The sequence below is a fragment of the Argopecten irradians genome, chromosome 12 (genome assembly GCF_041381155.1).
Source record: "Argopecten irradians isolate NY chromosome 12, Ai_NY, whole genome shotgun sequence".
Classification (NCBI taxonomy): domain Eukaryota; kingdom Metazoa; phylum Mollusca; class Bivalvia; order Pectinida; family Pectinidae; genus Argopecten; species Argopecten irradians.
In genome coordinates, this window is record NC_091145.1 from 12,055,473 (window position 1) to 12,082,942 (window position 27,470).

The window sequence follows — 27,470 nt, forward strand, 5'->3', positions numbered from 1 at the left end:
TCTTTGTTGAGTATTGATTTTTTTTATTAAATTAACTTCCTACTAACAGCCAGGGTCATGCAAGGACGGCCTCCCATGCAAGTAGTGTGTTGCGTGTATGAAGTGCGTGCTGCGTGTTTTGGGATATTGCGGTATATTCGTGTTGTGACTTCTTGTATAGTGGAACTGTTGCCCTTTAATAGTGGTACATCACTGAACCATACCGTTGAATACACCAACAACACACCCAACTCAGTCACACTATACTGACATCAGGCAAAACAGTCGTTCCATGCCCTTAATGTTCAACGCTAAGCAGGAACAGAAACTTTTATAGACTTTGGTGTATCTCGGCCAGGGGACAGAACCAAGAGCATAAACTATGGTAAACACATTCAACTGCTGGTAGAGAATTTTACATGCATCTATAACTCATAGAATTGTCATTAATCGGAGATGAAAAAAAAGTCTTTTGGAATAAAATATTGATGTTTTAAGTGCATAGATTAATGATGTTTTAGATTTAACGGAAATTGTAAATATGTTATCAGTCTTTACTGCTATTTATTGTGTATGTAACTTTGAAAGGAGTTTTTACATGCCAAATCCTTTTATATTTTTAGTTATTCAAGTATAGCCAAGGTTTTTCAAAACCACATTGGTTCATATGTACCAAAAATGCTATTACGAAGCCAACACTAAAACAAATTATTCACATGTTATCTATATCTATATATTATTATGTGTGAGGGTGTGTGTGTGTGTCTGAGTGTGTGTGTGTGTGTGTGTGTGTGTGTGTGTGTGTGTGTGTGTGTGTGTGTGTGTGTGTGTGTGTGTGTTTAAGGTTCAGGAAGACTGAAATCATGCAGTAGTGGGGGCGGTTAGTATATGCTAAAATTCTTATTGCTTACACAGTTTACCAATGACACCTCTCATATGCCATTAAATCGGCATTTATCAATAACAGAGCCGAGCCGAGATACATCTAATATTTAGAAAACAATAAGTGAATATTACAAATTGAAGTGGAAATTAGAAATATCAAATCTTAATAGTGATATTGAAAAAGCACGGCGACCCACATACGAGTGAAACAAGGATTGTGTAAACTTTGTGTTTGCATAGGCAGCATAATCAGTAAATTCAATATTTTAGGATTAAAAATAACAATGCATTCATTGTTTTTTTTAAGTCAAAACAAACACGATTCTGCATTCGGGATTATAATTGGCAGACCACAGCCTTTGTAATATTCACGTTCATGAATATTCGAAAATGAATGATGAATCAGTGGTTTCTTATATGGCTATGATAAAATTAAAGAATGTCGTATTCAATTCAGTTTGCTAAAGTCATCTTTAAAAACAAATAAAGAAGTTAAAGACATAACTCATAACAATGTTACAGTGTTAGAAACAGTCCGAATTAATCTGTCGTTCTAGGGATTTTTCGCCTATTGATAAAGCCGACAGAACACCAGAATAATTCGGACTATATTAGACACTGATTCCAATCAGAAAATGCATTTGTCACTGTCAAAATGTTCAGATTAAGATTTGTTTTGTTGTTTTGTTTTTTTTATCGTAAACCCATTATGCCCAGGTCTATTGCTTTCATTAAAGACAATGTGTACTAAGCAATGAAAAAAATATTCTGTGTGTCTCGTGCATTACGATGCATGGATTATTACGATAGACGGATAACGATGAGTATTGGCTTCATATTTTTTGTAATCGTTATGATGGTAAAAAACACATATTGTGAATGATGATAATTGATTGTTGATTGATTATAAAGGTGTATTTTGTCATCAGATTATAAATAATTACAATTGCAAAATAATAACTTTATAAAACTGAAACTGAAGGCATGACTTTTTCTCGTTGAACAACGTCGACTAAGATTCAGACGGTAAAGGGGAGGTAAGCGAGATTGTATCATATTGGTACAAGATGATGATGGTTTATTATATTTTCCTGAAGTTTATGATTGGTTAATCCCGCATACAATCTAATAATTGCCTGGTTTTTGTGATTTAGTTTCGTTTTCCGAACCAGGCTAATAACTGCACAATGTAGTAATTCAATCTCTCAGTTTTTATCTTATTTCATTCTAAATACACAATTTAAAGACTTCAAATCGTAATTTATATCGAATATGTATGTTGTTGAGTACAGGAATTCATGAATTAAATGTATAGATATCGTGCATTTGTAATGTAGTACAATGTATATGCAAAATTTTAAAAATCAGTTTGTCTTTAGTTAGTATGTTATCTTCTAAATTCTGTTGTCAAAGCTCTGTTCAAAATAAAATGAAGAAATACTGAGAGAAGATATGATATTGTAAAAACACCCATCCTTCCAATATCAACAGGACTATTTCATATCATGTCGTCTATATATTGTTTATATTCATACCATATAAACTATTCAAAAACAAAATAAGTCTGTAGCCTATCTGAGTCGTGAATTAGCCAAATACTTTACAATCATATAATGCCAGTAATTTCAATTCAAGTATTTTATTGAAAGCAAAATTACATACATTGCCTAAACGGACACAATTGATTTGGTATAGTTATAATATAAAACACACTTGCTACACACATCGCATGTCACAGTTATTACAATATCCATGTAGCTGATATTGGATCAAATTGATGCATTTAAATGTCATCTGGTGAATTCCATCTGGTGTAGCTTATGTAGATGAATAAATGCTACTGTATTCGCAGATACTAAATTTAGTGATTTCCATTTCATAGTTTGTTTGCAAAGCTTTATGCGGATATGGAAAAAGCGGATATGGAAAATGCCATTCAATATAAGCGAGGTTAATATTAGTTCATGGGGATACATTTCGTGAAACTACACTTATCACAAATTGAAGAAAGAAAATGGCATAAAATTGTTGATATTGGGAACGTTAAGGGTTCACGCCATCAGGTCATCAAGAATACCAAGGTTTCCCCTTTGTGATGCAAATTCATTCTTATATTTGTTCCTCACATGTATTTGTATTCCGTAGTATCCACTCATTTCAAATTTGACATTGTGATTTAACGCTTTGATATCGATAGCCGATGTCGTTGGGAGCAAAATATGAATGAAGCAACCCTCACAAATATTACTGGCACAAAGCAATATCAATAAGTAATAAGCATATGGCGGTACAAAAAAACCGTGTGATACAACCCAGTTATGTGTAAATTCATTAAATGCATTTACTTTCATCATATTCAACGCACAATTTTCAAAGTGTGTTATAATTTCAAAGTGGGATGTAACACCGCTATCAGTAAACGATAAATACCTAGCCAAATGGTGAGTTAAATATTGGCGCTTTCATGCCGATCACATCGATCGCCAAATAAGCCAAAATATTACCACATCCAAAATATCCCAATTTGCAGTAAAGGATCGCACTTTCACCATTTACATTAAGACCACGGCACCTTCGTTAAAACTTAAAAAGGGTCGTCTGAATACTCCCGAAAAATCTATCGCCTAGATTTCTGGTACCAATGCAGCATGATCCTGGTCAACTTCCCAAGGCGCTCCATATCACTACTGCCGTCATTCGTCTCTTCCTCAACAATGGTCGAATGTAGTCTACTTACTGCTCGTGGACACGCCTAAACAGAAAACAATGTTCAATGTTTTAATTTACATATAATAATGGAAAGTAGTCTACTGAATGCCCTAGAACACATCTAAATAGAAAACAATGTTTTAATTTACATATTATAGTGGAATGTAGTCTACTGAACGCCTTAGGACACGCCTAAATAGAAAACAATGTTAAATGTTTTAATTAACATATACATGTAATAGTAAAATGCTGTCTTCTGAACGTTCTCGGACTCATTATATTTCAAACCACATTATAATAATATAATTTGACTTACACGAACAATGTTTACAATAATCGTGTCCTCAGTCAGTCGACAATGCGCCAGGTTCCGTCTATGTAGAAATCTGAGATGTGCCGTGACGTCAGTGACAATCACGTACATATGTTTGACAGAGGGTGCTGTCGTTCGCATGTATTCCCGCAGTGTCACGTGGCAGGGTATGCTGCTACCAATCACAAAATGGCCGCTATCACAAATGTCAAGCCACTTGGAATATTGGGAGGCAAATGCTACGAACAAAAACCAAACATTTAGATGAAGCAGAAAATGTCGTATCAACTAGATGTGCATGTTTAGATGAATGAAAATTAAATAAGGTTGTAAGCAAAAACGTGCAAATCAAACTGTTCTGATGAATGTTTCATATTAAATATATGTACTCTACAAAAGAAAGTAATGGTTACAGGTTACATTTTACTTTTTCATTTAGAGAAGGAGATTTAAATCGTGACCCTTATTTTCTTTAGTTCGTCTATCTATATATGTCAAAATAATGAACTCACATGACGAAGTGCGGTTTAACTGGTTCTTTTTACTCATCTGTCGACTTCTCTGAAAGCATAATCGAAAACATAGTTATCAAACATACTTCGACTACCTTGATAAATCCCATATGTTACAATTCCAGGAAACATTGGGTGAAACGTCGATTATTCTCAAGCTGAAGGATTACAGTGGCATGTTCCTTATTTATCAATTATCTAACAAGCGTTCGGATTTATTGAATGTGAGTTACGTTTTGTTAGACATAGAAGAATATATGAATATGATTTGTCATTTTACGTGAAGAAGAGCGCAGCGTGCGTTTTGGTGGATAGATAAATATACTTTTACGCCTTCTTAGCTTAGGGTTTTAGACGAAAAAATAGTAAATATGGAATGTCTTATAAAGAATGGTCGCTCCCTTTCCAATCCGTATCCGTATACCGCTTGTGATAAGCATCCCTAATATATGGAATTATAAAAGAGCTACATCAAATGGTCAGTGTTATAAGAATCTTTCTTATGTGGATAGGAAGGACAGAGATAGTCTACCCAAGCTTCACAACATGTTGTAAAACCCGAGGCTTGCCAAGAGTTGTACTATGTACATGCGACACGAGTATATTGTATACGATAACCCAGTACTACACCCGGTATGAGGAACAGTTTACTTATTAGCTACTACGAGTGATAGTTACTGAAAACAATATTACAAAGCAGAAAACATTTACTTTGAATACCGTCGACTTACCTTCTGACGCCTAATACCTGAATAGGTGTAGAGAATAGGATTCAGAGCAGAATTGATAGGTAAGATAAACACCGCGGTCCAGGCATATACTTCAGATGAAATCCGGTTTCCAGAAAAGGCCAAAATTCCTATAGGGAAATTAATTTCATTACCATAAATGCAAAAAGTATTTCAGCAGTTTTATTTGATTTTTGTTTAATTTCAATAAAACGAAATATAATATATGAAATGTAATTTTGTTACAATAACCATTTACTTGAATATTTCAAAAAAGTTATGTTGTCTTTCTTCATATGAAGAAAAACCTACAAGTTATCTGATTATTACAGATCATTTACAGTCTTTAGATGTTTTTTTAAATGTGCGAAATTCGTCATATCATGACTATGTTCTAATCATACATATTGTTCTTCATTTATAGAAATCTTTGTTAAATAACCAGAAACTGTTAAAAGACTCAAAGACGTGGTAATACATTTTAAAATTAATAATTTGATCGATTTCATAGCTCTGTCAATCAGAACAATAATTGCCCTATTTGTAGAATTGGTCGTCTTTCCATGATAAAGATGTAAAATCAGCAAATCAGCAATAAAAAACAAATTAAGGAGGTGTTTAATCGCTTAATCAAGTAACATTTGGATTGAAACAAAAATACACAACATTTGTGACATTTGCGATTATGAAATAATTAACCAATTATAGTTTTCTGATGGGTGATTAGATTAGATCGCTGCACGTTATCACGTGATCACTTGAAGATGTAATAGAACTAACGCAAAATTGATGTCATTCATCAGTAAATCCTCATTATCTCCGAGTTTGAAATCTAAATGTCTTTTCAAAGGTGCATGATGTCGTGGTCGATAACTATTAATGCACATGGTTTGTTTCAGCAGTGCAGCAAAGTGAAATTTGGTATTGATTATACGTAAATATTGATAAAAATGTAGTTCGTTTTATAATTCTGAATCGCATTGTCATTCTCTATACGTAAATAGACTGCTATAGTCTAATAATCTAATTGTGAAACGGAACTCATTGTGGAAATAAGTGAATATCTGGTTAGGTTATTACTACACACAAAACTATGTGAATTTGAAGCTACACAACACATTGCTGATAGGAAGATTTCCATGGAAAATAGATAAATAGATTTCAGCAGTGTCAAAAATATTTCAAAGGTATTTGCTGTAGTTCTATTTGCTTGTTATAAGTGTAAAATCATCGACGTACAATATATCGACTTTAATTCCTACGTTTACTTTTACAGGTATACAAATAAAAGATAAATCCGCATTATAAAATGCGTAAAACAGTCAGCATACTTTTTCGAGGTTGATATTCATCATACAAGTTATCTCGCTTTGACAAACTCTTCAGAAATTATAATATGTATTTTGTAATTATTAATTTATTAAGTTTATTAATTGAGCTTTAATCGACATGGTTAATTTTGTGCAATTTCTGTGAATAATGAAAATAGTACTTAACAGTACAACATATCTTTATCAAAAAGGTACACTTCTGCAGTGGTAATTCATAGTCATAATAGACCAGATTTGGTAGCATATGGTAATAATGAAGACCCATATGACAATAATGAAACGTTTGCGATATAAAAAAGTCATTGACATCGATTAACACTTTACCCATAAGTCCTAGCGGGAACCAGCACAGGAAGTCGGAGAAGACCACTAAAAACAGACTCCTAGCAATGACGGCGTCCTGAACCCGTCTTTGACTCTTCAGTACCTGGTCAGAGGTCGACACTTCCCTGTAGATCAGTATCTGGCCAACAGCGATACAGATAAAGATAACAAAATTCAGGATGATGAACACAGCTGAACCGTATTCCCACCCAGCCGGCTTATCGCGCGTGAGGGGAAGGGCTAGGCACACCGCGGACCGGGAGTAAAACTGACCTGAGAAGTATGAGAGTGGCAATAACGGAATAACTGCAATGGTAAAACACAGAATCCAAACAATCAGACAGGCCAATATAATCTTTCTTTTGTTTAACTTGTGCTGTCTGAACAGAAATTTCATTGACAAGAATCTGTCAAGTGTTATCAACAGAAGAAACATTACGGAAGCTTCACTAGATATGGTGGCGAGGACCCCCGCTAGTTTACACTGGAGACTGTTCCTCCAATACATGTCGTTCCATATGTACCTGCCTCTGTACACAGAATCAGCAATTGCTATGATTAGCATGTAGATACCCATGACGAAGTCTGCTATGGCTAAATTAAGTATCAAAATACCGTGACCTTTAACCAAACTGTGACAGTCAAATATTATTTTATACATAACAACGCCTGCGTTTCCAATCAATGCACTTATCCCTATGATCCAAATAAAGGCTTTGAGGTGATCCTCACGCATGAGGTCAGAACACGAAGAAAACTCATCTTGATATGGTATACAATTTGCATCGCTTACGGTTACTGGTTTCAAACAACAGAACATGTAAGCGTCGGTATAAAGTTTTTTCAAGCTTGAAAGTCCGTTGAAAATTCCTTTTGAAAATTTTGAAATTTTGTTTCCTCTTATATCGAGAACAGAGAGTTTTTGGAGCATACCAAACGCATTATCATCAACTTCTTCCAACTGGTTGTTAGTAAGATTCATTACTATCAGATCCCTTAATCCAGCAAAGGTACCTGCCGAAAGCACGCGCAACTTTGTTTGTCTAATAGTAATCTCGGGTAACATAGCAAGACCACGTAACGCATCTGCCTCAATTGTTATCAGATTTTCATTTCCTTCAAGGTTCAGATACACGAGTTTATGTAGGTTTTCGAAAGTATTTGCTAAAATGACCCTTAAATCATTGTAGCTTAAATCTAAATGATAAAGATTCCGAAGATTAGTAAATGTGTTCGAGGGTATATATGATATTTGGTTTCTAGACAAGTCCAGTTCAGCCAACATGAACGTTTCTAATACCGGTATTCCAGCGGTAAAGTTTGAATTTCTAATGGACAACTTTCGAACGTTCTTGTTGAGGATAACATTGGCAGTTTGATTGGAATCGATGTTGCCACACGCCACATCAAGATCTCGACAGGTACATTCGGGGAGGCAATCCTCGTCACACAACATTTCATCGTCACCCTCCGGGCATTGTTTGGCACCGTCACACACCTGTGATTGGCTCACACACACGTCGTTTCCATGGCAACTAAACAAGTCAGCGCAGGATCGATCTGCAAAGAAATATTTTTTGCCATTTTAGTTCATATCAAAAATGATATAGTGGATTCATATATAAAGAATGTAAACGTTAAGGTATTACGTTTTTAGCTTGCATATTTATGATTCCAGTCTAAACTCGTTATCTCTAAATTGTTTCATTCGAAATTCCGGTTGAGTCGAATTAATTTGAAAGCCCGTTTTTTTCCTTCTTGGCATATGTATTTTAAGATCGAATGGCTCAAAACTCAGATTGAGTCAAAGTCAATTCCTGGTCCCTAGAACGGATATTCAACGAAAAAAATACTTATTATATTACAAATAATAGACTTACAGTAAGACAGGATCAGGTGCCCATACCGTCATATACTTTAATGATCAAAGATACAGTATTCTGCTTTTGCATATTTCAGAGTTATCTGCCTTTGCAGCAAGGTATTTATTGTGACGTTTTTGTGAGCATAACGTCATAATTTCGAACGTGAATATAATAAAACATGGGTTTTGCTCATTAAATGGTGACCTCAAAACGGAACATACATGTACCAACAATGAAGGCAACTCCTAATACGTAAAGATAAAAAAGATACACGAAAAGCACAGTTCGAAACTATCTTCAATCTGGAACAGATTAGCTTAGTCTCCTTGAAGTTTTATATGCAACTTAAAATGTAAAACCGTAACTTTTGTGGCTTTATATTGGATCTGTCTTTTAAAATCCCCTAGTTTTGATAATACAATGATGTTAATATTACGTTATTCAGTGGTGTAGATATTCAACAATTAGTGTGTTATTGACGTGATTTAGCGTAGTTTCAATCATTGACCACTTACTACAGTTTTTCTCATCTTCGCCAACAGAACAATGAGATATGCCATCACAGACATATCGAACTGGAATACAGTAGCCACGACTGCATTTGACATAGTCCGCGGGACATTCAAATCCATCTACAGCAATATAAATTTTCAGAAGTTATATGTGTTTAAATTACATATGCAAAACGATAAAGAAAACACATTGTTATTAATATATACTATTGCATTGTATATCAATCAATGAACCGAACATTGCATACATATACCATAGGTAATTCATAAGGGAGGTTTCGTGGATGCTATAGGGGTACGAAGGTAGACAATATGTAACATTAAATAGCTTACATTGAGTAGTCCCATTATTGTAGTTAAGCATTGAACAATACTCTGATAATAATTTTATTATAAACATTCAAGAGATTTTGCATAAAGTAATCGTCAAGGACGGATTAGTCATTTCTATAATCATCTTCGTGATCGCTTGACCAAAAGTTGTGGCGTCATAATGGTAATGACGTCACAATGATACATGTAATGCCGTCAGATGACCGTCCATGCGCTAAACAACACCATTTGCATTTGTTAAGGCTTCATAAATGTAGTGGAATCGCATATACTTGTGAACCTTTAATACCATCTTTACGGTAATTATATGGAAGCTTTTCATTACTTTTCATCTAATTAACTTAGAGATGTATATAGAAACTCGAAATTAAAACACTTATATCCATGTTAGTCTTCTATTTTGGCTTGTTTCCATTCAAAGACATGATTGCCTATTGATTTTTCGATTATATTACCGGTACAAAAACCAATAATTTGAACAATTACGGAATAAATATTTTACATACCACAGTCATCAAGGTGAGAGAGGTCACTACAGCCTTTTATTTCTCCATATTCGTCATAATCCAATATACATATATATCGGTTGTCCATTACGATGCCACTTCTGCATATAGAGGACTTTGAAAATGATGTCTCTTCTGCAAATGAAAGCATCGATAAATCCATAGATGATGCGAAACGAATATTTGTTTGATATGTCAAATGATGACTCGAGACTTGGAAACACCAATTCAACAGTTGTTTTAACCAATTTTGTACGGCCAACTTTTGTATTTGAAAGCAATGAATAGAGCAATATATTGGCCAACATACGGCAATCATTTATTTTTTTATTTCGATAAAAAAACATTCTCTGGTTGATGTTAATTACAAATTTGTGAATGTCCACACAGACATAAAACAGCCGAGTAGTTAAGATGTCTCGATACATTACCATAAACGCTCCGAATTCTATATGGAGCAGTTGCCAGGTACTGATCGCTTGTTGGTGGGTTTTCTCCGGGTACTCCAACTTTCTTCCATCTCCTAAACTTGGCGCGTCCTTAAATGACCCTGTCTGTTACTGTGTGACGTTTTAACAAAACAAAAGAAAACAACACAGATATACGAAGAAAATATTTACCATGTTCACAAACAAGTGGCCCGACTGTGAAGGAATTGTACAGCTCAACTCCGCCTAATATTTCCACCTCGTAGTGTAGAAGTGGCAGCTTCGATTGTGAGGATATAATTCCAGTATCGTATAACACGTCGTTGATCCCAGCTTCATACCATACGTTCTCCTCAGCCGAACAGTTACAGCTTAAAAGGACCAGAAGTTTATTTTTGTATAAGACAAATGACATATAATTAAAGACAGGTCGGAGTTCCTTATGAGTTACGGGTGTGATAATACATATCGTTCATGGCCACCAGAGGGCCCAAATTGACACTCCTCCTTTGAAATGAAACTCCAATAATCAGCTATCCCTCTATATATGTTATTACTTGTGTCTTACCTAGACAGTTGTGTATATACACTGCCCTCCATAAGTTATGTTCATATGTTAAAATTTGCTGGCAATTTATTTCTGAGAAAAGTCTCGAAAAACATTAAGAGAAGATAAATAAGTTGATAAAAAATATATACTGATGACTGTATTAAAAAGGAACTTTTGGAGGTCAGTGTAAATTTAATGGACCTGTTCCATTTGTAATGAACTTCCAATAATCAGTTATGATTTTCTTCTTACCTAGGTAGTGGTGTATCGCACTTCTCAAACAGAGGACAAGAACATGTCCCATTAGATTTTCCTTCATAGGCGGCCACGTGCCATATTAAATCTCGACCATAGTAGCCAAAGTTCCTGTTAAAAGACATGTGGCAGGAAAAGCTGAACCTCTGGTGGCAGACGTTGTCACGTTTGATATGGTCGATGTATGACGATGGAATGTTGTAGGTCAGATCTCGGCCGAGAGCTTCCTCCCTTACAATGACCTCCTCCTCCTGATCGTGGTGAATTATCGTTTTTACTAGGGTCTTGTTTCCGGATGTGGCTTGGAACTGACATTCGACTTTAACAGGATCTTTAAAAAACACAATGATGTGGTAAATAAACCTATTTTCGCGTGAAATCGGAAAATAAATTGCCGAGAAACCAATTCAAACATAAGTAAATTAGAGTCATAAGAGTCTAGATCACGAAATAAAATCGTTGTGAACAAGTCTTTCATCCTGTTAACATACATCTAGAAACCAAAATTTGTAATAACAATATATTTCTAGTAGAAGGGACCATGTATTCGTTTTTCAAGTTATTGAATGAAAATCAATATCTGTACAGAAAGACATGCAGACGGTTACTAACACTATTCTCTATACACTATATAGCTTCATTTACACTGACAGAAAACTACATTTTGACAGGAGGACTAAGAGTCAACAGTGCACTAACCGCCGGAAACCAACGTGTCACTGCATTAGCGCTAGTGGATTCATGGGTTTCTGACTATGAGAAACACTATAAGCATAGATATAACAATATAAAGACATACGTTGCATTCCTAACGTAACCATATATTCCCCGTCTTCGTCGATACCAATTCCCAGTAAGGACGAGCACGATTCATGGACACTAAGCTGACATTGTTGATTCTCGTCTTCATACAGAAGCCCACTACAGTCAATCATACCATCACAGCGACGAGAATCCCGTATACATGTCTGGTCATAGCAAAGGAAGTTTGGGCTTTTGCACGTGTTTGTGTCTGTAATCAGTAAAAAGTATATCTTGTTATTTGTTCCAAACGTGTCTGCATCCAGCTAAATTAGAACACTTGAAATGGTAATCTCCACGTCTGTGCAACAAAATAAATTTACATACATATTTGATACTAATTTTAGAAAAGAAATCTTTTGACTAATAAAATTATGACTGCTAATTTCATTTGTTCGACCATTTGAGCAGTTGAAATGTAAGCTAAGAGAGAATTCTGGACTTGATGTGAAGCTGTCAAAATTTAGAGTGAATGACTTTTTGTCTCTTTGGTTCGAGATTTTTCGATTATCAGTAACAGACGTTACCACAGCTTGTCTCATCTGTTCCGTCCCGACAATCTTCTTTTAAGTCACAAACAAACTCATCGTCTATACACTGGCCATTGTCACATCGAGATTCACCTTCCTTACATGGTGCGTACACTAAAGCAGCAAAGAATGATATCAATATTAACTTAAATATACCACTAAAATAAATCTAAAAGCACAAAGAAATCTTGACCTGAAAGTTACCAGAATTCCCCTGGAATTTGACCTGAAATTCAGGCCGAGAAATCTTGATATGAAATTGGCCAGACTTTCAGGGCAAGTAATTCTGGCCTGTAATTGACTTAAAATTTAGGTTAGAAACTATTGCCTGTGTATAACATAAATAAGAAAATTAGATCATGCATGTAGCAATTTTGTTTTAACAATACTGCACAATAGTAATACAATATTGAATCTCAACAGAAGATAGTTAATAGGTTACTTATTGGCTCGCACTCATAATTGGTTAATTCTTAGTAAGAAACCTTTTATTAATTCTTACTCAAATTGGTAAATAATTAATACATTTATCTTGGTTATTTAGACGAGGATTTTTTATCTTTCTTTTTTTTTGGTAGCTAATATATCACTTATAAATTCAAATTTAATGTCAACTTATATATAAGAACAATAATATGCCTAGGAAAAGGTGTTCATAAAATAACGTATTAATTAAATGCAAGGCAATTTCATTGAAAACAAGTGTATGCTTTTATGTAGAAGTGTAGTATTAAAAACAAAAACAGACAGTTTTGACAATATACATCCTTTTACATCTTCTTGTACTAATAAATATTGTTCAAACAAGCCTTACCACAGAATTTCTCGTCTGATCCATCTGCACAGTGAGGAATGAAGTCACAATAAAGAGCTAGTGAAACACATTGGCCATTATAACATTGGAACTGACTGGGCCCACAGGAACTAGGTATTGGTCCTTCACAAAATAAATGTATCTTTTTTAATTGCAAGTGAGACAAAGGTTTTGTGACAAAAACAATGGTTTTTCTTTATTTTAGAATCCTTGAACAAAGAAAACAAACCGAAAAAAAACAAAGATGACATGACATCAATATACATGTCCCCTTCAACGAAATGACTGGGGAGTTTGAGAACATTCTTTGCTATTAAAATATAACATTTTAAATTAGATTTTTTCTAGTAAAAATGCCATACATAAAGGCTTCAAGTCATCCAATCATTTCCAAGCATATAATCTTTTTAATATACGTAACACGTTATTTAAATCAATGTATTTGTTCATAAGTTCCTCTACCATTGCGACGTCTTTTAAAATAAAACCTTGAAAATTATCAGTCGTACGCAGCAAAGAACACTTACCACAGTCTAATTCATCACTGTTGTCATGACAATCACCCCATCCATCACAGAGAAACGACCGCAGAATAAACTCCCCGTCAGAACATACAAACACAGAGTTATTAGCCTGTGTGGTGCTGAAGGTACTAGGTAGGATATCTATGATGGTGGATTCTACGATTAGAATAAAATTAAAAAAATTATTGCTTTCACAGAAGAAATTACAACTGCATATATTCTTCCATGAGTACACGGCATAAATTTTGAACACTGTCGACATTACACTTTTTTGAGACTATGATATCCTCTTTTTCTATAGCATGTGGAAGGAAAATAATCATTCCCTAACTTGAAGGTGTGAAAACGAAATCATAATCGGAGGAATTCAGGAATGTCCAAACCTTGGCAAGCCTCGAGTTGGACATTTATAAATTTCCCTAAAGGTAGTGATTTCGTTGTCACACCCTCAAGGTAGGGAACTATTCCATAAATCTCTTCCAAAATATTTCTTTCCAATAATTTTGTGCAATAAAAGATGGTTGTACCTTCAGAGCTGTTTCGTGAGTCCTTCTCGCAGATGTAGCTTGGAATCTGGTCATAAGCGCAGGCAATATCGTGCCAGTTATCAATGGTACGAATACTGCCAAGCCGAATAACCGTACACCGCTCGCTCAACAATCCATCTGGCTGAGACTTCTGTGTGATAGCATCTTTGTACCTTTGTTGATTAAATCCATTTCAATACTTCTTGGATTTATTGTTATAATATTTTATTTTTTGTATAATTTTTTTCAGTGTAAACTTTCTTTTTACACAAAATATTTTATCCAATTAGTTTATCCATAATGTATTTATCCACATAATGTGTAAAACGCTGACTTATCATTTTTACTGTGAGTTTACCATGGACTTATTCATTGAATTGACAAGGCTTATAAAGGGCTTTGATTGAATAATACTTCGATTCTAAAATTGTAATTATGTTTTATTGCGTATTAAATATACTATCATTTTAAACTTTATATACCAGGCTGTGTAGGTCAGGGGAGATCCATCCAACCATTCATACTGAATAGCACCGTCCACTTGTAGTTTTTGTAAACCTATTGAAAAAAATACTGGACTGCATTAGCTCAATAACAATTATCGCTCTTACATATCTATACCTTTATCTTTAATATCATACACAGAGAATAAGACCAAATCATTCTTGCTTTCTGATCTCAATGAATGATAGTTTAGAACAAAAGAGAAAATAGAAAATTTGTTGAAATATGCAATACATGACTCCTAAACCTTGTAAACTGACACCATCACTTTGGTATGTGTGTATGGTAATGAAGTTCCGTGATAGTTTAGGTGCTGTTTAACATTTGTTTCGAGATATATTGTTCTTCTTGTTCATTATAAGTAGGTTGAAATCTCTTTATAGGTAAAGATGAGATAATTCATGGAAAAAATAAAAATACAAAGATAATATAGTAAATTGTGTGCTCATTTATGTGCTCATTTATGTGCGACAACTGTATACATTGGCATTCATAGGGAATCCAAGAACTTATATAATTACATATTGTACATACAATATGTATATTGAAAGGGTAAATAACTAGGTGAGCCGTATTAATAAGGAGCTACCTATGTATGCCTCTCCATTGTCCGAATGGTCCCAGATCTTTGTCATTAGGTAATGCATGAATGTCATTTCTGTTTTAGATTCAATAGAGACGAGATATCCATCGACGTCATGACAACGATCACGTGCCTGTATCCACGTGACTCCAGACACTGCACCAGCTTCGTTGAAGTATTTGTAACAACTTTTCTCAAAGTAAATCCATCCCGGTTGACAATCTAAAACAGAATAAAGAGGCCCACGGGGCCTATATAGCTCAACTCACGGAAATAAAGAAAAGACATTCAAATAGCAAAACCGAAAATCAAAATTAATCGACAAGGGTTGTCGTCACTAGATTTTGTGATTTTTGTTTTCATTATTTGCTTATTTTTAAGCTAGAGTTGTAATCGCTATTGCTTTCGTAACGGTATTCGTTTTCTTTGATAGATATAATACCATAAATAACACATCTTCTTATCCATTTTTGTAATTATAATCGGTATATTTATTACTATTTAAAATACTATTAAAATAGGCACGTGCTATCGTTATTCATTCGATGTCCGTGCAATTAATTAGACTGGAAAACACTAAATATTTACCACAAAAATTAGATTTCAAATACTGTATTTCCTTGAATATTGGTAAATGCAAAACAATGATAAGTTATAATAACTAAGATAAAAACTATCTTGCATCTGCGTATTACATAGAGTTATCTGCTTTTGTGAGTAAGTAATGATTTCGGTGTCATTATTTAGTGAGGGAAGCTCTCGTTGTTTTCTCGAGCAAATGATATTGTGCTCGTAAACACAAGACGTTACAAGCAAAAATACTCACAAAGGCATATAACTTTGTAATATGCAAATATGAAGTAAACAAAATAATTTTCATATGACAAAAAATGTGTCACATTGATTGACCTTCCTCTGTTATGTTGTATGTTGTCTGGATGGAGTCGACCATTTCATACTTCCCCAGGAATCCCCTTCCTTGGCCATCACCTGCTCGGACCTCAATCAGCATATAGTGCCAGCTAGATGTCAGTGCGTAGTACACTCTGTTATTTTTACACATCTTCGCTAACAAAGTCTGTGTACTTCCGTCTATCTGGACATCGTTAACAGCTAGGAAAGATTTTTCACATGAGTTTTGACCGTCAATAATGTCAAGGTTTAATATTTCGAAACGGATGTAGACGCCAAATGTTCCCTCAATTCGCCAGCTACACGTTGTCAACAGAGAAATATCCGAAGGGTATCCAAGGGTACCGATGTAAGCTGCTGGACGAGTACATGTTCCAATACACGTACCTGACGTCATTCCACATCCGGGAATGTCTGGGAAAACCAAATATTGAATATCTTTTTACTTTTCGTAGCTACACACCAATTAAAAGATAAGTACCTGTCATTGTTTTACTGAAATATATTTTAAACCATGGGAAATCAAGTTATAATTACGTACAAATATATCTACTGAATTTCAATTTTCATAATTTTTGTAAACAAAATATTTCATGAGTATTTCATATGGTCAACTGAACGCGGTGGCCGAGTGGTTAAGATGGCTCGATATGTCACTCCAAGCCCTCCTCCTCTGGGTTCTTCAACTGAACAGATAAGATATTTTACTCACCACTTTGCTTGAAAAGGAATTCGAATGTTCTTTCACGAGCTATTTGGTATTGAATGCAGGATCTTAGTTCAATATGCAGGATAGAATAGGACGCTACTATTTTAGACTTCTTGAACAGCTGTAAAGAGTTGATCTTTTCATCCGATATGATTGTCGGTTTGGCCGAATCATCATAGATCTTAAGAGTATCCGAACAAATTGTGGTGTCCCCAGTCAAAGCATCCTTCAGAAATCAGAAAATCAGAAAACTTTTTATATTTATCATAAAGTAAACTATCGATAAATTTGATTTTAATTTTTGGTTAAAAGGAAGAGAGTAAACAATATGCTGCACTAACATAGTGATATTTTTAATTCATCGGTATAAAAGCATGTTGATATTTTAAACTTTAAGTAAAAATATGACTCTAATATTAAACAATTTATAAGATACCCAAATTGAGTCTTTACATTACCTGATTTTTGTAGTTCCATTTGACTCGGTCAGCCAAAGACAAGAAAACTATTTCTAGGTCGGGATATTTCCCAGGCGATGCATGCACTGTCCACTTGCAGTAAGCGTTCTGACCATAGCTTAAGGGGAAGGATGGGGAGAATAGTGTCATATACCCAGTAGTAGGGAGGGTTATGTTGCCGCCACAGTCAGATATCTCCACCACTCCTATTTGGGAATAAAACTTAGTTTTGGCAGGTTGATTGCATTAAGATCATACTAGCAGTCAGGCAAGTTAAAAATGCTACACCGCTGACGTTTGATATTTATTATCTATAAAAAAACAGGAACACACAAATTGGTATGTTTGCTCAGCAGCAAAAGGTACCGACTTTACACAATTGCCATCATTGCAAGGTCTAAGCATAGTGTTTAACTTTCGAATAAAATTATTTAAAATAATTAATTGCACCCCGAAAACATCCATGGCTCTATGCCCTAATGGTTTACTGTTGCGCAAATAAAAAAAAATCATATTTATGTATGAGTAAATATGTTTGTGTTAATTAGACATGTAAATACGTGATAAAATGTCAGTCATTGTCTAATCATAATTATTGTTTATGCTCCGTCGGCGGTGGAGCATCTTTAACGACAGCTTCGTGTAGTTTTATGTTTTGAATATGAAGTGGGTTTTTAGAGACTACAATTTGTTCGTGTAGTGGAACAGTTGTCTGGTTTATGATGCTATCTCGCTCAAGCATGCTGCCCAAGACACAAAACAAGCAATTAAATAACGTAATTATTATGTAACTAAACATTAGTTAGTTTGCAGTTAGACCGATTAAATTAAGAAACAACTTTTAAATAATGTCTTGTACTTAAAACAAAAACAATAAATTCGTTAATGTTGATAAATGCAGAACCAATAAAAAAGTGGTAATCTTGGAAATGCATTATATGTTAATATAATATGTATGTCGAATTGGTACATTCATTAAAAATATTCATAAAATGACATTAAATGGTTACAAATCGTATTTACATATGCTTCATCCTTTATTATCATTATAATCAAAATATCAATATCAAATCATGATAAGGTTAAAGCATAATTACAGTTTCAATTACAATTTTCTTTCAATGATATTATACGCAGCTGAAACATATTACCCATTAATACATAACATAACCATCGCACTCGTTTCAGTTGTTTAATTGATGAGATGTGGGCTTTTATTGTACTGAAAAAAGGTTAAAACAACAACCAATTCATCTTTAAAATTAGACAGAAATTTGATTTGGACATTGATCCAGAAACATAAAATGACTAAAGGTTATATTATACGTTAGGTATGTAATCATCACCTTGAAGACAGAATCGCTCGCCAATGAACCTTGTAGGGTCTGTATTCCGGACCCAGGACCCGGTGAACTCCCGTTGGTATCTGTGAATACTGAAAACATTACACTCCTTCAACTCCTCCTCGTAGTAGTACGAAATCCGCCCTCGATCCAGAACATGTTGTCTGCATTCCTCCAAAGAGTGTGTAACATTGAACGTATCGCCCTCCATCGGCATTTTCCATAGAGAAAGGTACTGCAGTTCCGCAAAGCCGAAGTCTATTGTTCCAGCTCCACAACGAATGTCTCGCATAACTTAAATAACACAATTTGACAACTTTATTTTACTACATATCACTAATTTTCTACTTTCAACCTTTTTCGTTACATTTTCTTTCATTATTACTGTCATATTATCACATGACATATCACTTTGATCCTCATTTTGTTTTACTCTGTGAAATACGATTATATATGTATTATCAACATGATGTGAAGGACTATATATGTATTTGTAAACTTGTACTTTGTTTCCTCATCATCCTATTCATTTTAATATTTTCTTGTATTGTAATGTTTTCATTAATTAAAATACATGTTAAATCAACACCATATGAATGTAATGTTATTTTGCAATTCTTGCAATGTTACAAAATTTGCATTATCTAAATTCATTCCTCTTCTGAATAAACCGTTCATTCTTAGTCTCGGCTTGACACGCATTGGGAAAAGAATGGATATATAGAGTACAACGGAAATGTGATACTGATACCAATAGTCCGGAAAATTCAAATCCAAACGGAAATATTAGGAAACCTATTTGATTTGTAACTACGTAGACGAAATTCGGCAGTCTAAAAAACCGTAATCTAGACGATATGCGCTGAAGAGTGTCCGGATGGTAGAGAATCCAATTAATAAACAATAAAAAGAATAGTTTATAATTGACCTAAAATCTTGCCTTAGGATCATGAAACAGTCCATAACTGTCTTAATAATAGACTTAGCCAATCTAAGATGACGTAACAAAACGTTACGTCATAAATGAAAAAAAAAGTAAATAATAAAAAAAAAAATCTGGATTCTTTCGTGATCCTGGAGCCAGATAAATGATAATTAAATAAAAAATAATAAATGATATATATTCATCCCATGTTTTACAATGGAAAAACAATGTGATAATATGTTTACACACTTCAGTGTGTAAGCACCTATGGCGCCTCTGATTGGTCAATTCCAAGATCTCTTAATTCCGATTTGCTGTCAACTTTGGGCTTCTTTTCATAGCGCATTTTCTTTTAAATAACATTGTATTCACTGTTGAGCAGGTAGTTTGTTATTCAAAGTATCAAACAATACAATATTTGGTCTCTGTTTAGGCACTATATTTTATTGCGGAAAGATATCACTACACAATGTATGGTGGTAAGTTTCCCCGAATGAAGACGAGAAAATGGTCACCACAGTATAAATACAGAGCTTAAGTTATGGGATAAATAAGTTCCCCAACGAGGGACTGTTATATATCATGTTTATCTAAACTCTCGTTAGTTGATTTTCAATTTGAAAATTAACTCTCCCGAGTTTGATAAACATGATAAACAACAGTCACTTGTTGGGGAACCTCTATTTACCTATTTTTATGATAAGTATACACACTATAAAAACCTTATTTTTGTGTCTGGTATACTTACAGCGTTTGGGACATCCCACTAGCTCCAGTTTCAGACATGCTTGGCTTTTGACTCCTTGTATATCGATCATAACAATTCTGGTTAACAGTTCATATCTCAGTAGAAACTGTTGAACACCTGAGCTCGCGTAGTGGTCAAACGTATCAAATATCTGTTATATGTTGGAAAAAATGAATTTTTGACAAAAAAGAACATATTTTTACATATTTTTGCAGGACAAAATACAAAATAACGTATATTCTATTTTAAGTAAATTATCACATTTATTTGATGCTTATAGATTTCAAATGTGAAGATAACGTGATAACTCCCTGTCGATGCAAAAAAATATTTGTGTCCCTTTAACTGGAAATAGCACGGCAGATAAATACCATTAAATACCCTGGGTTTGGTTTGATTAGATTAACGTCTTATTAACATTCATTGTCATTTAAGGACGTGCCAGATTTTTATGGTAAGGAGAATTTGGAATATCTGCATGTAAGTGCCCCACATGGGATCTGAACTGGTGACTCAAAGGATTTGTGGTACATCTTGTACATGTAATATGTCGGGATTTCTCGGGATTTCTCGGGACCACTCGGCTACCGTGACCGATAGGAGGAGTGCTTGTGCTTATATTTCGGGACATTTTACCCACTCAACTACGACTACCCAAATGTGGGGGCTGTGTGGTAATATATCGGGACATCTTAACCACTCAACCACGGCGGCCCAATGGTGGAGGTTGTGTGGTAATATATCGGGACATCTTAACCACTCAACCACGGCGGCCCAATGGTGGAGGTTTTGTGGTAATATGACTGGGCAACTTAACCACTCAACCACAGCGGCATATAGGTGTAGGACTTATGGCAACATTTCGGGCATCTTACCCATAACCACTCAACCATCACGACCCTTCAACAAAATGCAAACTTGGTAAACATCAATATGAACGAAAACTTAAGGAGGATAGTTATTTTGCATGCTGTTTATATAACAAGCACTTTCTGAGAACTAGCGGTAACAAACGTCAACTATCAAAATCCAAGATGGCGGCCAGTCGGCCATCTTGTAAACCAATCGGTCCCAATATACTATTTACACTACAGGGGTCCTAGGGGAACCTACATATGAAATTTCAAAAAGATCTCTTCAGTACTTTCTAAGAAATAGCGCTAACAAACTTTAAGTATTAAAATCCAAGATGACGGCTGGTCGGCAATCTTCTTGACTGATCAGTGCCAAGAATCAATATTCATAACTAGGATGTAGGGGGACCTACATATGAAATTTTAAAAAAGATCCCTTTAGTACATGTATTTTCTGAGAAATAGCGGTAAAAAGAATTGTTAACGGACGAACGAAAGGAAGGACGGAGAAACGAAGGATCACGGACGAAACGTGATTTTAATAGCCCATTATCTGATGATGGTGAGCTAAAAATCTTACGTAAATAACAAAATAAATGATAGTCCATCGTCAGAGATCGATTCATTGCGTTACTCAACGCTACGGTTGGCTGCACTTCCCTACTTCCCAACCGTGAGTTTCCGACGATGATGAGATCGTCCAAAAACTTGATGTTTACCTTTACGATTCCCCTTGGATCCTCATATGGCTGAAGGTTATGAAAATCATTTCCATATCTGAGTATAAAAGATTTGACAAGCTTCCTATCGCCTTTTTCGTCCCATCCTTGAATGCGTAATCCTTGAATGATTGTGGGGACGATTAGGTCTACCTACACATAAAATCATTTATCTTATTAGATAGTCGTGAATAAACAAAACAAATAATGAAAGGACTGTTTTTAAAATATTTGAAATTGCAATTGTAAATGGATTTTACTGCCCTGTCTGTTAATGATTAATTTCTGATATCAATGATAATCAAAAGAATTCGTATCATTTAGCGTCTAACACAATTATGAAGCTATGATATCCCCTGTAAATTATATATTACAACATTTGCATCCTTGAAAGAAATATGCTTGCTAAATTACTATCAAAGCATATTCGCAAATCAGTATATACCTAACTTATATTGAAAGGTATTTTAGTTCACTTTTTTTGTTTTCCGACGATCTATTTCTGTTAAAATATTTGAAATAGAAATAATGAAAATCGGTTGTCGTGACAGAAATAATTGGTTTGCCACAGACAGAAATTGGAACCTTACGATATGTGAAAATGAAAGAAAAATCAATTTTAATAATTTCTGACCAAACATGCTAAATGTTAACAAAGTGGACACCAGGCATAGCCAAGTAATAGTAAGTTTCCTCCTTACTCAAGTGGTACAAAATACGAAATGCACATGATAGTGACATAACAATTATTTATGATAGGAGTAAAGGTTATTCCATGATGAAGAAAATAGAGAAATATATTGTTGATATTTTCATTTGAAAACAAATCACAAAAGTTTGGTGTACATGTACACCTTCAAGGTTGTATAGTCAAAGGGAGAGTATCTCTATACTTCAACTGTATAGTTGACGGAAGATAACAACCATTCATGTAATAAGTTGTTTTTAAATTCACCATATATATAATATGTATTATATATGGTGTTTTAACTACATGCGCTGTGTATTGTCTGAATTTACATGTCCCTGTGTCATGTAATGTCCTGTACATGTAAATCTGTGTGTGTAAGTTGTTATGATGACGTATGAGAGGCGAGTGAATGGATTGGTTGAGTGTGTCACATTGACCCTGCATGACCCTGTCCTTGCACGTGCACGCCAACCCTTGAGGAAGCGTGTCCGCACATCACGTGGAAATAGACACTGGACTGTACATGTGTGCTTTACGGCCACAGTACTAAAAGGTATGTTTATTTAATGTATAACTAGAAATAAAGTAATTAACTTATTCTTCACTATGCAATATAATTAATATACTTTATATAATCAAAACTTCTTTAAATAACTTGTCCATAAAGCTTTATATTATGTATAACAAAGGACCGCACGTGGTCGGTGAGGTTAGGGCAATGCATAGAGTCAAGTGACTGGAAATTAAATGTTATTTGTAAATGTATGTAACTCGGAAATTAAAATACAATTTAATATTATAATATATTAAATAGAGACCTGTTTATATTTTATACCTTACAGTATAAATATAGAAGATATAGTAGTCGGTTCATTTATGTGTCCCTATATATTGTCAGGTATTGTTCTTTTTATTTCAGGGTTATCTGTCTCCGTTTTTGTGTAAATAAACTTTCAACTGTTTATAGCTGTTGGATTATATTTATATATTCGTGAACCAACTCACATACTATCACTCTCGTGACACAACCATTCATGTAATAAGTTGTTTTTAAATCTAACATTAATATATCAGCATATTATACTTACGAGAAACCATGGCCTAATATCTTCATCTGAAGGACACCAGCCTGTCTCCGGAAGCAGTAGTCGGCCGTCGTTAGCGTTAACGGTCACATCGAAATTGGAGGAGGAATTGATTTGATAGTCAAACAGATCACCAGAGATCATTCCCATTGTCTGTCCACATCGGGCTTCTGAAGAAATATAGAATGACATGTTTTACTTCACTGCAAAATCATCACATTTCTTATGGTTTACATATTGTAGCTTTGAGCTTTTATAAAAAAACAACGAATTTACGTCCACACGAAATTTGCTTTTTAACGGAAATGTTATGTATGAAATGTTCATAAAAATTTTATATTCAAGCAGAGCAAATTCTCATCAGTCGATATAGCGTCATAGACTAAACACCCTTGCCATTGCCAACACACTTACTTAGTACGGGCAATTATATCAAAATGTTTAATTCCCATTTAACTCGATTTTGCTAAAAAAATCAATCATAACCGCTTATACAATGTTATGTGAAGGTATATCTAAAGATGAATATGAATACTGCCTCTACCTTTTCATCTTTGCAGAGATACATAAAAAATCTTTCTATTCGCGGCTGCCTTTCTGCGCAAACGAAGTGTATATATGTGGATTAAATCTATACTAATGAAATTCTTGACGCTTAAACAAATCCTATTTAATGAGTGTGCAGATATTTATAGAATCTCTAATTGATACCAATTATTTCTGAACATATTCATGTGATATGTGAAACATCAGAAATCGTACCTAACGTACATGTAAGATCAAAACATACTTTTTCCTAAAACTTTGATTTCGGTTATTTCCAGTACATTAAACTTCCCGTATCCGGAAGTCGGGCTCGTGTCGTCAAAGTTCCTCACGGTCACAAACTGACCAATGATTGGACGTTTGCACTGAAACCGGAAACTCATCTTTCTGGCGGGAAATCTGATATCGTCACAACGAGTGGCACCATAGTCCAGAAAGTCCCATTGGTCCTTACTAACAAAGGTGCCAACACTCCGGAAGTTCACGGGAAACCACACTGAAATGAAGAAATCATTCTAAATTATTTTAATTGGCTTAAAATATGCCTGTCGGCAGTCTTGTTAGCCTATCAATCAATCGCAAAATGTAACATGCACAACTAGGGCTCTAGAAACCCCACATATGAAAAACGAGAAGGACCCTTTCAGTAGTTTTCTGAGAAATAGCAGTAACATGAATTGTAAACAGACGGACGGACGCACCATGGCTTACTGACGAAAACCAATTGGGAAGAGATTAATGATCATTATTCTGCATCAAAATGATATTAAGATTTACGATTTAAAAATAAGTGTGTATGTATATTCACTTTCGTTACGCAAAAAGTATGCATAAGTATGAACCAACTACTTTAAATATTATTTCAGCTTTATAGGCCTTACCATCCTCGATACTCCAGGGGTTCCGATCACCTCCGATCTCTACACCCCTGTACTATATCATAGTAAAACTGGAGGCAACAGAGCAGAACATATAATTTAGTCGGTTGATGTACATCAAAAGAGCCGTATAGCGTACACTGTGGTTGACTGTGTAGCTTTCGAGTTGGGCGTCGCTTTCTCTGTAGTCTTCAAAGGAAATCTTTGCAGGTCTGCGATTGGTTCAGAATTTTTCCTCTGAGCAGCCTTCAGTTTTTAGTATGAGATAATCCGGGGATGTAGAGATCGTAATTGATCCGAAACTCTGGAGAATCGAGGATGAGGGCTTACCAACTGCTCTGTAAACCTGTATAGCGTGAACCTCATACCACTCTTGTAGATCCACCTGTAAGAACGGCTTTACCTGAGGTCTGAACGCTATAAACGATGAACCGTCTGTGAGGACAAAAACAAATGCTCAGACACATGCCTTAAAAAACTGTTGAACAAAAGTTTGAAACCACATTTATGTACAGTGGATCCGCGGTACTCCGGACACCGATGGTACAGAAAACTCAGAATTTCCGTGATAACAGTGATCATTGAGTAAGTAGATCTAATGCGACAGTCCAGAAAATGTTTACAGTATGGACTAGGAATTTTAGTGTCCGGATTAGCGACGGTTACGTACCGCCATCATTGAAACATATGATTGATTGAAAGAGATGTGAAGTGGTATGTAATGGGAGAAAGATAATGGGGAAATAGCAAATCACAGAGAGATAACGCACGACTCAGAAATAATACAGTGTAGCAATGTCGGAGGTATTTTGATACCACCTGTGAAGTTTCTGTTATTATCTTATATCGCAATGATGTAAATAGATAGCCCATGAATGCTGAATTTACTTACGATGTACATGTACTTGTGTTCAATGCCATCTACATCAAAGAATGGGGCACTACTTAAGATCGAGTCCATCTACAGCGAATAAAGGGTTTCTACTTAAGATCGAGTCCATCTACAGCGAATAAAGGGTTTCTACTTAAGATCGAGTCCATCTACAGCGAATAAAGGGTTTCTACTTAAGATCGAGTCCATCTACAGCGAATGAAGGGTTTCTAGTTACGATAAATGCAATCTACAACGAATAAAGAGTTTCTACTTACGTTCAATGCCATCTACAGCGAAGTAAGGGTTATTTGCATCAACAAACTCTGATGAGTATACCGGCTTTAGTGGTTCAATGAAGGCTAATCCGGGTAGTTCCTCTAAAACCGAATGACAAAAAAAATATTGATATGGTATGTCTTCTCACCTTTACGGCGGCGTATTAAGGCTAATACATAATTTCATTTATCTTGTATGCACAGGTTATTATCTTGTGCGTACAATTTAGTATCTTGTACGTACAAGATAATATAGTATCGTGTACGTACATCTTAGTATCTTGTACGTACAAGATAGTATAATGTTGAAACTCTCGGTATTAAAGGTTATGTGGTTTACTGTCAAAATGGCATCGCATGAAGCAATATGTATATTACATACCCTAAATAAAGAATACCTTGCCATATTTTGTGGCAATGTGATGCTGTGATAAGTTTGCGAACATATATATGCAAATGTCTAACGGAGTATAAACTATTATCATCATTTGGACAATAATTGATGTTTAATCATGTTTGTATATGTCTAATGAACACAAAAACACATATAAAATAATTTCTTTTGCTTTTGTTGTCTGTGCAGTCAGTATGTTGGTGCCAACAAAACACACAGAATAGAACAACACAGGACTTACGTACCACATTTTGGGACATCACAATACTGTCGTGTCCACTGCGTGTTCACAAAACACATTGGCTTCAATGAGTAGTATTCCAAGTCCATGTTTTTGCAGAAATTGTCCTCAACCTCATAATGCCAGTGCACACTATTGTTGTAAAAACCATCTGGCATCGAAGACCAGAGAACACAGGCCAGACCTTTCTCCGTCACATTATGGCGGCCCTTGTAAGACGCACCTTTGTCGCTCTCATAGTAACATTCTCTTCGGGCTATAACCAACAGACAGACACGATTCCTTAATGTGCGCATATTCGTTGA

The 27,470-nt window shown here is 34.9% G+C and overlaps 2 protein-coding genes across 2 annotated transcripts; both read right to left on the minus strand.

The window, feature by feature from the left end:
- Positions 1-2,523: 2,523 nt before the first annotated feature.
- LOC138336352 (G-protein coupled receptor GRL101-like) lies at positions 2,524-17,264 on the minus strand. The gene is made up of 18 exons (XM_069285795.1): positions 17,138-17,264; positions 16,423-16,839; positions 15,520-15,735; positions 14,909-14,984; positions 14,427-14,599; positions 13,903-14,055; positions 13,376-13,498; positions 12,559-12,675; positions 12,030-12,242; positions 11,228-11,561; positions 10,618-10,796; positions 9,998-10,132; positions 9,162-9,278; positions 6,782-8,341; positions 5,130-5,257; positions 4,399-4,447; positions 3,890-4,125; positions 2,524-3,616 (listed from the first exon to the last, which is right to left on the minus strand). Exons 2-18 carry the CDS (start codon positions 16,820-16,822, stop codon positions 3,482-3,484), a joined length of 4,344 nt encoding a protein of 1,447 aa, XP_069141896.1. The 5' UTR covers positions 16,823-16,839; positions 17,138-17,264; the 3' UTR covers positions 2,524-3,481.
- A 4,236-nt stretch (positions 17,265-21,500) lies between these two features.
- Positions 21,501-27,461, minus strand: LOC138336655 (uncharacterized). Its single transcript, XM_069286186.1, has 7 exons — positions 27,170-27,461; positions 26,531-26,632; positions 25,712-25,816; positions 24,748-24,999; positions 23,961-24,127; positions 22,127-22,334; positions 21,501-21,508 (listed from the first exon to the last, which is right to left on the minus strand). The coding sequence occupies exons 1-7, from the start codon at positions 27,459-27,461 to the stop codon at positions 21,501-21,503; spliced, it is 1,134 nt and encodes a 377-aa protein (XP_069142287.1).
- Between the last annotated feature and the right edge of the window lie 9 nt (positions 27,462-27,470).

Coding starts and splice junctions, on each gene's coding strand:
- LOC138336352 (XM_069285795.1), bottom strand. CDS start 16,822: ATGACGTCAGGTACGTGTATTGGAACATGTACTCGTCCAGCAGCTTAC. Junction 15,736..16,422: donor ATACAACATAACAGAGGAAG/GTCAATCAATGT, acceptor ATTCTGTTTTAG/ATTGTCAACCGGGATGGATT. Junction 12,243..12,558: donor AACAGATGAGACAAGCTGTG/GTAACGTCTGTT, acceptor TACTGATTACAG/ACACAAACACGTGCAAAAGC.
- LOC138336655 (XM_069286186.1), bottom strand. CDS start 27,461: ATGCGCACATTAAGGAATCGTGTCTGTCTGTTGGTTATAGCCCGAAGA. Junction 26,633..27,169: donor TTGTGATGTCCCAAAATGTG/GTACGTAAGTCC, acceptor ATTCGGTTTTAG/AGGAACTACCCGGATTAGCC. Junction 25,000..25,711: donor ACAGGTTTACAGAGCAGTTG/GTAAGCCCTCAT, acceptor TCTTCATTTCAG/TGTGGTTTCCCGTGAACTTC.